Source organism: Melanostigma gelatinosum, assembly GCF_949748355.1.
Source record: "Melanostigma gelatinosum genome assembly, chromosome: 13".
Classification (NCBI taxonomy): domain Eukaryota; kingdom Metazoa; phylum Chordata; class Actinopteri; order Perciformes; family Zoarcidae; genus Melanostigma; species Melanostigma gelatinosum.
The window spans coordinates 25,060,308-25,076,079 of NC_136646.1; the positions used below are offsets into that span (position 1 = coordinate 25,060,308).

General features: G+C 48.4%; 1 protein-coding gene across 1 annotated transcript in view; it reads left to right on the forward strand.

The window, feature by feature from the left end:
• The first annotated feature begins 873 nt into the window (after window positions 1-873).
• Window positions 874-15,772, forward strand: part of LOC306786742 (uncharacterized protein) — a 24,072-nt gene continuing 9,173 nt past the window's right edge. Inside the window, exons 1-8 of the mRNA XM_079281588.1 lie at window positions 874-1,408; window positions 10,517-10,576; window positions 11,560-11,628; window positions 11,737-11,850; window positions 12,426-12,786; window positions 13,371-13,477; window positions 14,267-14,494; window positions 15,615-15,737. Coding sequence (XP_079137714.1) covers window positions 1,076-1,408; window positions 10,517-10,576; window positions 11,560-11,628; window positions 11,737-11,850; window positions 12,426-12,786; window positions 13,371-13,477; window positions 14,267-14,494; window positions 15,615-15,737 — 1,395 coding nt within the window. The 5' untranslated portion in view covers window positions 874-1,075. The remainder of the gene's footprint in view (window positions 1,409-10,516; window positions 10,577-11,559; window positions 11,629-11,736; window positions 11,851-12,425; window positions 12,787-13,370; window positions 13,478-14,266; window positions 14,495-15,614; window positions 15,738-15,772) is intronic.

A 15,772-nucleotide genomic window follows, 5' to 3' on the forward strand; every position in this document is an offset into this window, starting at 1 on the left:
AAGTACTAATACCACACAGCAAAAGTACTAATACCACACAAAATGTAGTTAAAGTATTTGAAACTGTAACTGTTATATATTCTATCATTAGATTATTATGACTCCTACATTAATTTAAAACCTGGATGCTTTATTTGTTTTTAATTAATGATTTATTTTATTATGGATTAATCTGCAGATTATTTTCAATTAATTGATTGATTGATTGGTGAAAATGGCAAAAATAGTGAGAAATGACGAAACAATTACCCAGAGCCCAAAGAGACATTCACTGTGTTTTAGTGCAATCCTCAACATTATTATTCATACATTAACATTATTACTATTACATTAACATTATTATAATACTATTAAAAGGCAAATCTTCTCATTTGTGAAGCTAGAATCATGAAATGTTTTACATAAAGAATATCTCCAACCATCAAAATAATTGCTAATTTATTTTTTGTTGATCGATGATTGAATTTATCGACTAATCGTTTCCACTGTATTTGTATAAACTGTTGGGTAGTTAAATTAATTACAAAATGTTTTAAAAGTATATAAATCAAAGTAACAGTAAACTGTAGAAGTTTAAAATAGCATGAAAATATACTCAAGTAAAGTACAAGTTCCTCAAATTTGTACTTAAGTACACTAATGTAGGCTGCTTAGTTGCATTGCTAAAATATAGCATAAAATGTTAAACTAAAGAGCATACTTATATGAAGAATTCAAATTTGAATTATTTATAATTTCCGTTTCGACTTTGTTGAAGTTTTACTTTGAAGGGTCAATCTCTGTGTTTCCGGTAAACGCGTGTGTTCTGACGCAGCGCGGTTGCTATCTTCTCTTGAACTCAGTTAACGTTACACCCGACCAACAGCACCGAGATTAGATACCGGACACCATTAACGTGAGTTAATAACGTTATACAAAGACTAAAGTGAATTTAAAATACATATTTATTATTTATTTTCACTTTTAATCAACACAGGGTCGTTGTCACGAGCCAAATTAGTTAGCAACGTTTAAGTTTGACTTTTAACTGACTTCTAAGTCAACTTAACGGTTACGTTCTCAAACACGAACAAAGATGTCGGAGGAGATTTGCAGTTTGTTTGAGTTGTTGAATTTAGCCATCGGGACGCCTCAGAGAGGGGTGGTCAACTTCAGCGCCCTGCACGCGCTGCTCCACGAAGTGCTCCGGCACCTGGACATCCGGGAGATGAAGACCACGTGGAGGGACACCACTCCCGGAGACGGCAGTCCAGATGCTCCGGCGGGTGTCGGCGCTCTCAAACAGGACCAGGACCCGGTTCAGAGTGACACCTCCACGGGGGAGCGGGAGCTTCAGCCCGCCATGGAGCTACCGGAGCGGATCTCCTCCCCCTGCAGAATCCGGACCTGTGAGGACGGCGTGTCCGAGGTGAGAGCTCCGCCTTATCCAGTCCGTTAGAGAGCATTTCCATTTTAAACTTTTACTCTATGAAACAAGTTTTATGAATAATTCATGTAACTGAACCCAATGACATCCTTATTATCCTCCTCCTCTTCCTCCTCCTCGCCATCATCTTCATCCTCCTCTTCCTCCTCCCCATCCTCTTCCTCCTCTTCCTCTTCATCCTCCTCCTCCTCTCCTGAGACAGTCGTCCTCTGTACCTGGAGAACATGTCAGTGTAGTGTTAGGAGGACGGAGACAGTCGTCCTCTGTACCTGGAGAACATGTCAGTGTAGTGTTAGGAGGACGGAGACAGTCGTCCTCTGTACCTGGAGTACATGTCAGTGTAGTGTTAGGAGGACGGAGACAGTCGTCCTCTGTACCTGGAGTACATGTCAGTGTAGTGTTAGGAGGACGGAGACAGTCGTCCTCTGTACCTGGAGAACATGTCAGTGTAGTGTTAGGAGGACGGAGACAGTCGTCCTCTGTACCTGGAGTACATGTCAGTGTAGTGTTAGGACGGAGACAGTCGTCCTCTGTACCTGGAGTACATGTCAGTGTAGTGTTAGGAGGACGGAGACAGTCGTCCTCTGTACCTGGAGAACATGTCAGTGTAGTGTTAGGAGGACGGAGACAGTCGTCCTCTGTACCTGGAGAACATGTCAGTGTAGTGTTAGGATGGAGACAGTCGTCCTCTGTACCTGGAGAACATGTCAGTGTAGTGTTAGGACGGAGACAGTCGTCCTCTGTACCTGGAGAACATGTCAGTGTAGTGTTAGGAGGACGGAGACAGTCGTCCTCTGTACCTGGAGAACATGTCAGTGTAGTGTTAGGAGGACGGAGACAGTCGTCCTCTGTACCTGGAGAACATGTCAGTGTAGTGTTAGGAGGACGGAGACAGTCGTCCTCTGTACCTGGAGTACATGTCAGTGTAGTGTTAGGAGGACGGAGACAGTCGTCCTCTGTACCTGGAGAACATGTCAGTGTAGTGTTAGGAGGACGGAGACAGTCGTCCTCTGTACCTGGAGTACATGTCAGTGTAGTGTTAGGAGGACGGAGACAGTCGTCCTCTGTACCTGGAGAACATGTCAGTGTAGTGTTAGGAGGACGGAGACAGTCGTCCTCTGTACCTGGAGAACATGTCAGTGTAGTGTTAGGAGGACGGAGACAGTCGTCCTCTGTACCTGGAGTACATGTCAGTGTAGTGTTAGGACGGAGACAGTCGTCCTCTGTACCTGGAGAACATGTCAGTGTAGTGTTAGGAGGACGGAGACAGTCGTCCTCTGTACCTGGAGTACATGTCAGTGTAGTGTTAGGACGGAGACAGTCGTCCTCTGTACCTGGAGAACATGTCAGTGTAGTGTTAGGACGGAGACAGTCGTCCTCTGTACCTGGAGAACATGTCAGTGTAGTGTTAGGAGGACGGAGACAGTCGTCCTCTGTACCTGGAGAACATGTCAGTGTAGTGTTAGGAGGACGGAGACAGTCGTCCTCTGTACCTGGAGAACATGTCAGTGTAGTGTTAGGAGGACGGAGACAGTCGTCCTCTGTACCTGGTGAACATGTCAGTGTAGTGTTAGGAGGACGGAGACAGTCGTCCTCTGTACCTGGAGTACATGTCAGTGTAGTGTTAGGAGGACGGAGACAGTCGTCCTCTGTACCTGGAGAACATGTCAGTGTAGTGTTAGGAGGACGGAGACAGTCGTCCTCTGTACCTGGTGAACATGTCAGTGTAGTGTTAGGAGGACGGAGACAGTCGTCCTCTGTACCTGGAGAACATGTCAGTGTAGTGTTAGGAGGACGGAGACAGTCGTCCTCTGTACCTGGAGAACATGTCAGTGTAGTGTTAGGAGGACGGAGACAGTCGTCCTCTGTACCTGGAGAACATGTCAGTGTAGTGTTAGGAGGACGGAGACAGTCGTCCTCTGTACCTGGAGAACATGTCAGTGTAGTGTTAGGACGGAGACAGTCGTCCTCTGTACCTGGAGAACATGTCAGTGTAGTGTTAGGAGGACGGAGACAGTCGTCCTCTGTACCTGGAGAACATGTCAGTGTAGTGTTAGGAGGACGGAGACAGTCGTCCTCTGTACCTGGAGAACATGTCAGTGTAGTGTTAGGAGGACGGAGACAGTTGTCCTCTGTACCTGGAGTACATGTCAGTGTAGTGTTAGGAGGACGGAGACAGTCGTCCTCTGTACCTGGAGTACATGTCAGTGTAGTGTTAGGAGGACGGAGACAGTCGTCCTCTGTACCTGGTGAACATGTCAGTGTAGTGTTAGGAGGACGGAGACAGTCGTCCTCTGTACCTGGAGTACATGTCAGTGTAGTGTTAGGAGGACGGAGACAGTCGTCCTCTGTACCTGGAGTACATGTCAGTGTAGTGTTAGGAGGACGGAGACAGTCGTCCTCTGTACCTGGTGAACATGTCAGTGTAGTGTTAGGAGGACGGAGACAGTCGTCCTCTGTACCTGGAGTACATGTCAGTGTAGTGTTAGGACGGAGACAGTCGTCCTCTGTACCTGGAGAACATGTCAGTGTAGTGTTAGGACGGAGACAGTCGTCCTCTGTACCTGGAGAACATGTCAGTGTAGTGTTAGGAGGACGGAGACAGTCGTCCTCTGTACCTGGAGAACATGTCAGTGTAGTGTTAGGAGGACGGAGACAGTCGTCCTCTGTACCTGGTGAACATGTCAGTGTAGTGTTAGGAGGACGGAGACAGTCGTCCTCTGTACCTGGAGTACATGTCAGTGTAGTGTTAGGAGGACGGAGACAGTCGTCCTCTGTACCTGGAGAACATGTCAGTGTAGTGTTAGGAGGACGGAGACAGTCGTCCTCTGTACCTGGTGAACATGTCAGTGTAGTGTTAGGAGGACGGAGACAGTCGTCCTCTGTACCTGGAGAACATGTCAGTGTAGTGTTAGGAGGACGGAGACAGTCGTCCTCTGTACCTGGAGAACATGTCAGTGTAGTGTTAGGAGGACGGAGACAGTCGTCCTCTGTACCTGGAGAACATGTCAGTGTAGTGTTAGGAGGACGGAGACAGTCGTCCTCTGTACCTGGAGAACATGTCAGTGTAGTGTTAGGACGGAGACAGTCGTCCTCTGTACCTGGAGAACATGTCAGTGTAGTGTTAGGAGGACGGAGACAGTCGTCCTCTGTACCTGGAGAACATGTCAGTGTAGTGTTAGGAGGACGGAGACAGTCGTCCTCTGTACCTGGAGAACATGTCAGTGTAGTGTTAGGAGGACGGAGACAGTTGTCCTCTGTACCTGGAGTACATGTCAGTGTAGTGTTAGGAGGACGGAGACAGTCGTCCTCTGTACCTGGAGAACATGTCAGTGTAGTGTTAGGAGGACGGAGACAGTCGTCCTCTGTACCTGGAGAACATGTCAGTGTAGTGTTAGGAGGACGGAGACAGTCGTCCTCTGTACCTGGAGTACATGTCAGTGTAGTGTTAGGACGGAGACAGTCGTCCTCTGTACCTGGAGAACATGTCAGTGTAGTGTTAGGAGGACGGAGACAGTCGTCCTCTGTACCTGGAGAACATGTCAGTGTAGTGTTAGGAGGACGGAGACAGTCGTCCTCTGTACCTGGAGTACATGTCAGTGTAGTGTTAGGACGGAGACAGTCGTCCTCTGTACCTGGAGAACATGTCAGTGTAGTGTTAGGACGGAGACAGTCGTCCTCTGTACCTGGAGAACATGTCAGTGTAGTGTTAGGAGGACGGAGACAGTCGTCCTCTGTACCTGGAGAACATGTCAGTGTAGTGTTAGGATGGAGACAGTCGTCCTCTGTACCTGGAGAACATGTCAGTGTAGTGTTAGGACGGAGACAGTCGTCCTCTGTACCTGGAGAACATGTCAGTGTAGTGTTAGGACGGAGACAGTCGTCCTCTGTACCTGGAGTACATGTCAGTGTAGTGTTAGGAGGACGGAGACAGTCGTCCTCTGTACCTGGAGAACATGTCAGTGTAGTGTTAGGATGGAGACAGTCGTCCTCTGTACCTGGAGAACATGTCAGTGTAGTGTTAGGACGGAGACAGTCGTCCTCTGTACCTGGAGAACATGTCAGTGTAGTGTTAGGAGGACGGAGACAGTCGTCCTCTGTACCTGGAGAACATGTCAGTGTAGTGTTAGGAGGACGGAGACAGTCGTCCTCTGTACCTGGAGAACATGTCAGTGTAGTGTTAGGTCGGAGACAGTCGTCCTCTGTACCTGGAGAACATGTCAGTGTAGTGTTAGGACGGAGACAGTCGTCCTCTGTACCTGGAGAACATGTCAGTGTAGTGTTAGGAGGACGGAGACAGTCGTCCTCTGTACCTGGAGAACATGTCAGTGTAGTGTTAGGAGGACGGAGACAGTCGTCCTCTGTACCTGGAGTACATGTCAGTGTAGTGTTAGGAGGACGGAGACAGTCGTCCTCTGTACCTGGAGAACATGTCAGTGTAGTGTTAGGAGGACGGAGACAGTCGTCCTCTGTACCTGGAGTACATGTCAGTGTAGTGTTAGGAGGACGGAGACAGTCGTCCTCTGTACCTGGAGAACATGTCAGTGTAGTGTTAGGACGGAGACAGTCGTCCTCTGTACCTGGAGAACATGTCAGTGTAGTGTTAGGAGGACGGAGACAGTCGTCCTCTGTACCTGGAGAACATGTCAGTGTAGTGTTAGGAGGACGGAGACAGTTGTCCTCTGTACCTGGAGTACATGTCAGTGTAGTGTTAGGAGGACGGAGACAGTCGTCCTCTGTACCTGGAGAACATGTCAGTGTAGTGTTAGGAGGACGGAGACAGTCGTCCTCTGTACCTGGAGAACATGTCAGTGTAGTGTTAGGAGGACGGAGACAGTCGTCCTCTGTACCTGGAGTACATGTCAGTGTAGTGTTAGGACGGAGACAGTCGTCCTCTGTACCTGGAGAACATGTCAGTGTAGTGTTAGGAGGACGGAGACAGTCGTCCTCTGTACCTGGAGAACATGTCAGTGTAGTGTTAGGAGGACGGAGACAGTCGTCCTCTGTACCTGGAGTACATGTCAGTGTAGTGTTAGGAGGACGGAGACAGTCGTCCTCTGTACCTGGAGAACATGTCAGTGTAGTGTTAGGAGGACGGAGACAGTCGTCCTCTGTACCTGGAGAACATGTCAGTGTAGTGTTAGGAGGACGGAGACAGTTGTCCTCTGTACCTGGAGTACATGTCAGTGTAGTGTTAGGAGGACGGAGACAGTCGTCCTCTGTACCTGGAGAACATGTCAGTGTAGTGTTAGGAGGACGGAGACAGTCGTCCTCTGTACCTGGAGAACATGTCAGTGTAGTGTTAGGAGGACGGAGACAGTCGTCCTCTGTACCTGGAGTACATGTCAGTGTAGTGTTAGGACGGAGACAGTCGTCCTCTGTACCTGGAGAACATGTCAGTGTAGTGTTAGGAGGACGGAGACAGTCGTCCTCTGTACCTGGAGAACATGTCAGTGTAGTGTTAGGAGGACGGAGACAGTCGTCCTCTGTACCTGGAGTACATGTCAGTGTAGTGTTAGGACGGAGACAGTCGTCCTCTGTACCTGGAGAACATGTCAGTGTAGTGTTAGGACGGAGACAGTCGTCCTCTGTACCTGGAGAACATGTCAGTGTAGTGTTAGGAGGACGGAGACAGTCGTCCTCTGTACCTGGAGAACATGTCAGTGTAGTGTTAGGATGGAGACAGTCGTCCTCTGTACCTGGAGAACATGTCAGTGTAGTGTTAGGACGGAGACAGTCGTCCTCTGTACCTGGAGAACATGTCAGTGTAGTGTTAGGACGGAGACAGTCGTCCTCTGTACCTGGAGTACATGTCAGTGTAGTGTTAGGAGGACGGAGACAGTCGTCCTCTGTACCTGGAGAACATGTCAGTGTAGTGTTAGGATGGAGACAGTCGTCCTCTGTACCTGGAGAACATGTCAGTGTAGTGTTAGGACGGAGACAGTCGTCCTCTGTACCTGGAGAACATGTCAGTGTAGTGTTAGGAGGACGGAGACAGTCGTCCTCTGTACCTGGAGAACATGTCAGTGTAGTGTTAGGAGGACGGAGACAGTCGTCCTCTGTACCTGGAGAACATGTCAGTGTAGTGTTAGGTCGGAGACAGTCGTCCTCTGTACCTGGAGAACATGTCAGTGTAGTGTTAGGACGGAGACAGTCGTCCTCTGTACCTGGAGAACATGTCAGTGTAGTGTTAGGAGGACGGAGACAGTCGTCCTCTGTACCTGGAGAACATGTCAGTGTAGTGTTAGGAGGACGGAGACAGTCGTCCTCTGTACCTGGAGTACATGTCAGTGTAGTGTTAGGAGGACGGAGACAGTCGTCCTCTGTACCTGGAGAACATGTCAGTGTAGTGTTAGGAGGACGGAGACAGTCGTCCTCTGTACCTGGAGTACATGTCAGTGTAGTGTTAGGAGGACGGAGACAGTCGTCCTCTGTACCTGGAGAACATGTCAGTGTAGTGTTAGGACGGAGACAGTCGTCCTCTGTACCTGGAGAACATGTCAGTGTAGTGTTAGGAGGACGGAGACAGTCGTCCTCTGTACCTGGAGAACATGTCAGTGTAGTGTTAGGAGGACGGAGACAGTCGTCCTCTGTACCTGGAGTACATGTCAGTGTAGTGTTAGGAGGACGGAGACAGTCGTCCTCTGTACCTGGAGAACATGTCAGTGTAGTGTTAGGAGGACGGAGACAGTCGTCCTCTGTACCTGGAGTACATGTCAGTGTAGTGTTAGGAGGACGGAGACAGTCGTCCTCTGTACCTGGAGAACATGTCAGTGTAGTGTTAGGAGGACGGAGACAGTCGTCCTCTGTACCTGGAGTACATGTCAGTGTAGTGTTAGGACGGAGACAGTCGTCCTCTGTACCTGGAGAACATGTCAGTGTAGTGTTAGGAGGACGGAGACAGTCGTCCTCTGTACCTGGAGAACATGTCAGTGTAGTGTTAGGAGGACGGAGACAGTCGTCCTCTGTACCTGGAGAACATGTCAGTGTAGTGTTAGGAGGACGGAGACAGTCGTCCTCTGTACCTGGAGTACATGTCAGTGTAGTGTTAGGACGGAGACAGTCGTCCTCTGTACCTGGAGTACATGTCAGTGTAGTGTTAGGAGGACGGAGACAGTCGTCCTCTGTACCTGGAGAACATGTCAGTGTAGTGTTAGGAGGACGGAGACAGTCGTCCTCTGTACCTGGAGTACATGTCAGTGTAGTGTTAGGAGGACGGAGACAGTCGTCCTCTGTACCTGGAGAACATGTCAGTGTAGTGTTAGGAGGACGGAGACAGTCGTCCTCTGTACCTGGAGAACATGTCAGTGTAGTGTTAGGAGGACGGAGACAGTCGTCCTCTGTACCTGGAGAACATGTCAGTGTAGTGTTAGGATGGAGACAGTCGTCCTCTGTACCTGGAGAACATGTCAGTGTAGTGTTAGGTCGGTGATGACGGAGTTGGAGCACAATAGGAGACATCTCAAATGACTTCTGTTTCAAACAAGGAAGACAAAGAGGAGGTGAGGATCTTCACTTTTATCTTGAAAGGAGAAACACCTGAAGGAACGATGACCTAGATCAGTGGTTAAGGTGGAGGTGTTTGTTTGTGACATTGCCGTCACCTTTTCCTACCTCCTTCCTGAGAGGGGGGGGGGTAATTAGTCCCCTGCAGAGATGACTCTGGTTGTCAGGGGAAGAATAGCTGTCAGGTGGAAAGCAGGACATCGGGCAGGTGCAGGTGATGCTCGCCTGAATCATTCATGTCCTCTGTGGGCATCGTCCGGGTCAGCTGCTGTATCCGCTGACTTATCTATGAGCAGGTGACCCGGCTTACCCTCCATCCCCCCAGGACAGCCCCTGTCTGCAGCATAACTACAGTATCTGCCTCATGTCGGGGGTCAGGCCGGGGTTCACCTGTCAGAGGAGCTGTTGTCATAGAACAGGACTCTGTGAGAACAGCTGTGTGACGTTTGATGATCAAAGTGCACCAACAGTCAGCGCCAGGTTCAGGTTAAAGAGTAACGAAGAAGAATTATGAGTCCTGCCCCCCGGGAGGTGTTTGTTCTGTTTGATAGGAACAGGAGACAACCTCCAGTTCTTTAAAGTGAAACCAGAGCTTCACGTGTTGAAGCTGCATTCTCTCTCATGTCCACCAGGGGGCGACTCCTCTGGTTGTATAGAAGTCTATAGAAAATGACTCTACTTCTCTCTTGATTTATTCCCTCAGTAAACATTGTAAACATGAGTTTATGTCTCAATCTCTAGTTTCAAGTCTTCTTCAATACAGCATGATGTTCATTTAGTACATTATGCTCCATTTAGAGTCACACAGACCATAAAGCAGGGGATGCTTTAGGGCGGGGCTACTGTGATTGACAGGTCTCTACCAGAGACGTATACGCCGTCTCTACGTCACTCCTCAGTCCATATATGGTCACTTCCTGTTCACTGGTTGCGAAAAACCAAGATGGCGACGGGTGAATCGCTGAACTCAGAGCTTCAAAATGTCCACAAAGCAACAGGTGACGTGGAAAGCTTGTCCACACTATTTGGGGGTCTGTAGTCCAGTCGTTCCCAAACAGTGGCTCGGGACCCTCGGGTGGGCTGCAGGATATTTTATTTTAGTCGCCAAATAAATGAGCAGAATTTCTCCGGCGGTCACTCAGTGTGACGGCACTTATTAACAAGCTGTTAGTCATTCAGGCTGAAGCTCTGTGGGGTCGCTGTGCATCACTTCATGTCACCAGATAAACAGACTCAGGAATGTGCTTTGTTTCAGTGGTGACACACACACACACACACACACACATTTACTCTGCCAATAAACCCTGGAATTGAAAGATGCCGGTTAAAGAGCAGATGTTCAGCCGGAGGCGGCTCTGTGGAACAAGTGTAACAGCTTGATCGGTCTCTGGATCGTGCTTCACCCTCCTGTCAGCTGTCTGTTGTCACAGGGGTCAGAGGTCGGATTCCAGAGACGTTTCTTTAATTTAAACTGTCAAAGTGTCCTCGGGGACATCAGACTGAGTCCTTTGAGCCGTGCATCTATTTTACATCATGTGTTGAAACAATGACTGATGTTACAGTGTTTGTCTGCTGTGACTTTAGGCCATGAAGCTCATTCAGGAGCTGCACAGAGAGATGAAGGAGCTCTGCCACCAACAGCAGGTATTTATACATATCTATATATACATATACATCTATATTTATACACATACATATATACAAACAGAGACTACGAACAACATCATGTTATTTTGAACTGGTAGTCAAAGTGTTCTTGACACAGAAAGTGTAAAAGGAGACGCTTATCTCGTGAGCGTCCAAAGATAAATCAGTTCATTTCAGAAAAGTTCATCTGTTTTGAGAATCAATTTAATTGTTTAAATCCATTTCAAGCACGAATGCTAACCATCCTCTGGCTCCTCCCACACTACATATAACATCTTTAGGTATTGGACGAATCTGCATTCTCTTCACAAATGATCGTCAGTTGTTGCGGTGGCAGCACGCTTACAATAATGAAGACATTATTGTAAATGTAGTTATGACTTATCGAATGAATTATAGTCCAATAAAACTAGAACTGTTGTATGGATACATGCAGGGTACTTGTATGAGGTACTTCTCCACAGTCGGTGTATTACTACAGCAGCAGAGTGATGTACTGCAGCCACACACCGACACAAGCAAACGCCCTGAACACAGCGTTCACTTCAACCGAGAGATTATTCTAAGAGTCTAAAATACGTCCACAGCAGTACATTGCTTTACTCCATCTACTGTAGTAATACACCAACTGTGTACAAGTACCTCATACAACCACTCTTTAAAGCCACGATAAGTCTTAATTGACCTCGTATTTCGACACATGTGGTGTTTATCCTCGCGACAAAGAGCACTGCTCTGTCTTATCTCTTCTTTGGTATTTTATTTATGTTAAATGACGACGAATGTAAAATATAGATGGAGAAGTCTTTTCCTCTCAGGCTGCAGGTTCAGCTTCCACCAATCAGAGGGCTACATGTCGGCCTGTGAGGTTATTCTTCTGAGCACACAACTGAATGTGACTCAGATATGTATGGTGGCTGCAGAGGGTCAGAGGCCACGGTGTAGAGTCAGTGGTGTTCTCCCTCTGCTGTGTCCTGAAGGTCGAAGCAGAGACGGCCTCCGACGTGGAGACGTGCCGCCACCGCGTGGACGCTCTGGAGGAGTCTGTGGTGAGCCACAAACACACTGCCGGCATCTGCTCACATCCTCAACCGCCTTTGTTTTCAAAAGTTGTTGTATTTGAGATGTGATGACGTCTTGTGTTTCCACTGAGACAGAGGTCTCTGAGGGACACGGTTCAGAAGTATCCAGACCCAGAGGAGCTGAGTCACCAGTGTGAGACCTGGGACATGCAGTCCTCTCTGCTCCGCCAGAGAGGAGACGTGCCCACGGTGAGGTCCTCGTGAAGAGGCTGTAGTCCAGAAACCTGCTCATATGTTCCAACACCTGAGAACAGCTCGAGGTTCTGTTACACATGAACGCGTCGTGATAACGTTGTAATTCACCCTCGCCTCGTACTCATTTTTACAGAATGAACCTTGAACGCATCATATTGTAACTCAATGCGACCCCGTTAGCGTTAGCTCTGTTATTTAGCCAAGCAGGACTGTGCTGCTAACCGCTAACGCTAACTAGCTCTCCTCCTGCTGATTGAGATGTGTTGTTGAAAGTGTGACGTTATCAGGAGGAGCAATAGGTTGTTGGACCACACGTGTGGGATTGTTGTCACACAGCACAACAGCAGAATAAATCCTCCAGAGTTACTGTGACTCATGAGCTGAAACACATCAGACTTCATGTGGAAACGCTGACAAGCATACAAACGTATGTAGGAGTCAAATCATGACGTTTAACTGCTCTACATCTGTGAACATTTCTAACTTCTGAACCAACAGGTTGATAAAACACACTTACAATGTCCCAGAAGCTGGACTGTGTCCTCTAACATGTCTCTACTGTTCTACAGGTGCTGGTCGATGCAGAGGCCAAAGCCACACACACACCTTTCAACAGCACCCTCACTGCTGGAAGCGCTGCACCTCCTCCCTCCTCCACCCTCAACCCCGTCGAGGAGGCCGGCCGGCCAGCAGCTCCTGGTGCTCCAACGACTTCAGGACCGACTTCGATGGACGCCGGGTGGCCCCTGTCAGAACCACCGCAGCAGACGGGTTTTAAAGCAGACCCGACGGCCGGCTCCAGCCTCTACTCGGAGGCGCTGGAGGCCCTGAGGACCATCGAGCAGCTGGGAGCTCGTGTTGCTGCGCTGGAGGAAGGAAAGGCGGACCAGTCGCAGCTGAGACGCCTCAGAGAGCACATCAGTGACGAGAGTAAGTTCTCATCAGCCGACTCTTCAGTCATCGACAGATTTAAAGGTCCAGAACACTTTGCGATAAGCGGTCCTTTATTCTGTGATTTCTGTGTTTCCTGGTCTGTAGTCATGTAAAAAGTCAAATAATTCCCATACTTTACATACACACCATGTGTCCTGGCAGATTGGCTCCATTGCTACAAGCTAACTGCGCTAACGCTCATGTATACGGTACGTGACCGTGGAAAAGCTCTTAAAGGAAACATTTTGGGAAATACACTTTATTGCTTTCTTGACAAAACGTTCATGAAATCAACTTCTCTGCTGCTGGGTTTTCTTTAGAGAGCCACATCCGGAGATGTTGAGCAGACGTGATGAAGTGTACTGTGGGACTGTGGTTGGTATCACTGCACCGTGAGGCCAGCTGTGGCACTAACTGCTTCATAACTTTAGGTTTCATCAGCTTTTTAGAACGGTTACGTTACTCGTTCTTTGACAAAGTGAAAGTTGAAGTTATCTGCTTTCTTTGTAGCAGCGTAGTGCAACAGGCAGAGGAAGCCATCGCGCCTGCCTCGTGCTTATGATGTCATATTGTACATTCAGGTTCACAGGACGCGTTGAACCAGCTGATGGATCAACTGAACCAGCAGAGAGCTCTGATCGACAGCCTGATGAGCGACCGGGGGACAGACGGAGACCTCCAAGACCAGGTCAGACAGGAGGGCAGTCAGGGGACAGCGAGGACACGGAGATCCTGTTGTCCTGCTGCAGGGCCCTCGCTACCAGAACAGGAACAGCAGCTTCTTTCAATAACTTCATGTTTGGGGTTTATTTTTGACATTTGAAACTGAAGGAGCGTGTTGTCTGTTGACTACTAGCGCACCTGCTACTGCAGAGGTGATAGAAATATATATCTGATGATTATTGGCACATTAGTTTGCTCTGAACACGTGACAAAGTCCAGACACAACAAACACCTCGCTCAATTGATGCTGAGGTACCCGAAGAAAAAAGGTAAAGCAGTTCTGATCAATATATTTACCACCCGGAGCTGAAGGGAAGTGATGAGCGACACGGATTACCCTGAAAAACAGCTCGTTCCTGCTGACGTCACGTGGACAACAAACTGTTACTTCAGGTTTAATATGAAGCCGGCTTAACAGGAAATAAAACATTTTATTCAAATGAATTTGAACTTACCAGAAGCCGAGTTGTATTTCAGGATTCATCCATAAACGTTCCAGTTTAGTGAACAAACTGCAATATTCTTCTGAACACTTATCAGAACAGGTTTGATCTGTTTTTGTCTTTCTGTCTCAACAGCTGCTGCTGTTACTTTACGTTCATACATGTGATGCAGCATCACTGCTGAAGATGCTCTGATAAAGACCAAACAGGCTTCTCGCTGAATCAGCATGTCTAGAACAGAGCAAACGATGCCCGTTGTTAATGAGCTCGACCTACTAGTCTAATCTGAGCTCTCTGACCTCTGACCTCAGCTGGACGACCTGCGCGGCACGTTGGAGGACACGATGGAGTCTCTGACCTCTCAGCCGTCCGAGGCCGGGCGGGACGAGAGCGCCGGTAGCCAGAGCAAAGAGCAGAGCAGCGAGAACACGGGCCGGAAGCTCCGCCTGCTGTTCCAGCACTATGAGCAGCTGCAGGACGCAGTGAGCGGCCTCCTGCAGCAGCAGACCGGAGGCCCAGCAGGGCCGGCGGAGCGAGAGGCAAGCTGACAAATACTACTGCTGGAGCGAGCACTTTAACAGTCCTGTTCATCCTCTTCAGGCTGGTATCCCAGCATGCATTGCACTGGTTCAGTATCAGACTCACTGTGGAGCAGCAGAACCAGAGATGTCGTCTGTTGTTTTATTCCACATGTTGTCCTTCCTTTTCAAAACATGGTGCCTACATTACCCACAATGCAACGTGGCCGCAGACAGTTTGTGAGGTCGATCGTGTTATGCTAGTCGCAGCTACAGAGGCCTCACTTCTTTCTAACTCCAAACCTCCAGATTTATTTTTTTACTTTTCAAACTTGTAGTCTTCAGCCGACGCCGACTCAAGTGACATCACTTGAGGACATTAATCCCACAGCTCCCTCTGGAGACATTAAAGTCTTTATACTACTTTAAAAACATGTGCAGTGGAACCAGACGGGTGAACGAGAGTTTTGATTTCTCTTGATGACTCCAGACGTCATTACACTTGATATAATACTTCTGTTTGAGCCTGAGCTAGAAGCAGACAGGCAAACCTCTCAGGAGGACTGTGGACCCCCATCAGGTCTGACTGGGGGGGGGGGGGGTCGTTAGTCCACGTTGAGAAATCGTCAAGGAACTACGAGTCCAGTCTTTGTTGGAGGACTGAAGCGCGTCACAAGTGTGAAGTCCTACAGCATGGATACATCAGACATCAGTTAATATAGTCCAGCAAAAATTGTTCTTCATATCTGGTTAAGAGGGGGCTCACGTAATGGTTGACGACTTAAAGAGCAACTGCAGATTTTCCACCAGCTTTGTGTCATTACGATGTGGTTCGTATGTTGAACGCCCCTCCAGAGCTGCTTTCTGCTCATTTTGCCACCAACGGTTAACCGGAGGATGTTTGCTGTGGAGCTGCTCCACAGTGTTTGTATTTTAAAAGTGTAATGCTGGAATTAAACCTGCGGTGCTTCTTATATGAGCCAGAATACAGTGTGGAGGGCTTGTGACGTATAGAAGAGGAAGAGGCCGCACTGAGCCTAGTGCATTCTGGGTGTTGGAGGTTTTCTACCACAGCCCTTTTTCTGTTTTCTCTGGTCATGTAGCACCAAATGAAATAATGTGTGTCGTGTGTGCGTCTCAGACCGTGGAGCTGATGAACAATGTGCAGAAGGCGATCCTGGAGGTTCAGGGCGAGTGTGAGAAGCTGCACGAAGCCACCAGAAGTCTGAGTGACGACAGCAGACAGAAACAAAGCCACATAGAGGTGAACAAACAGTCATCTCTGTGTTTTCTCTCATA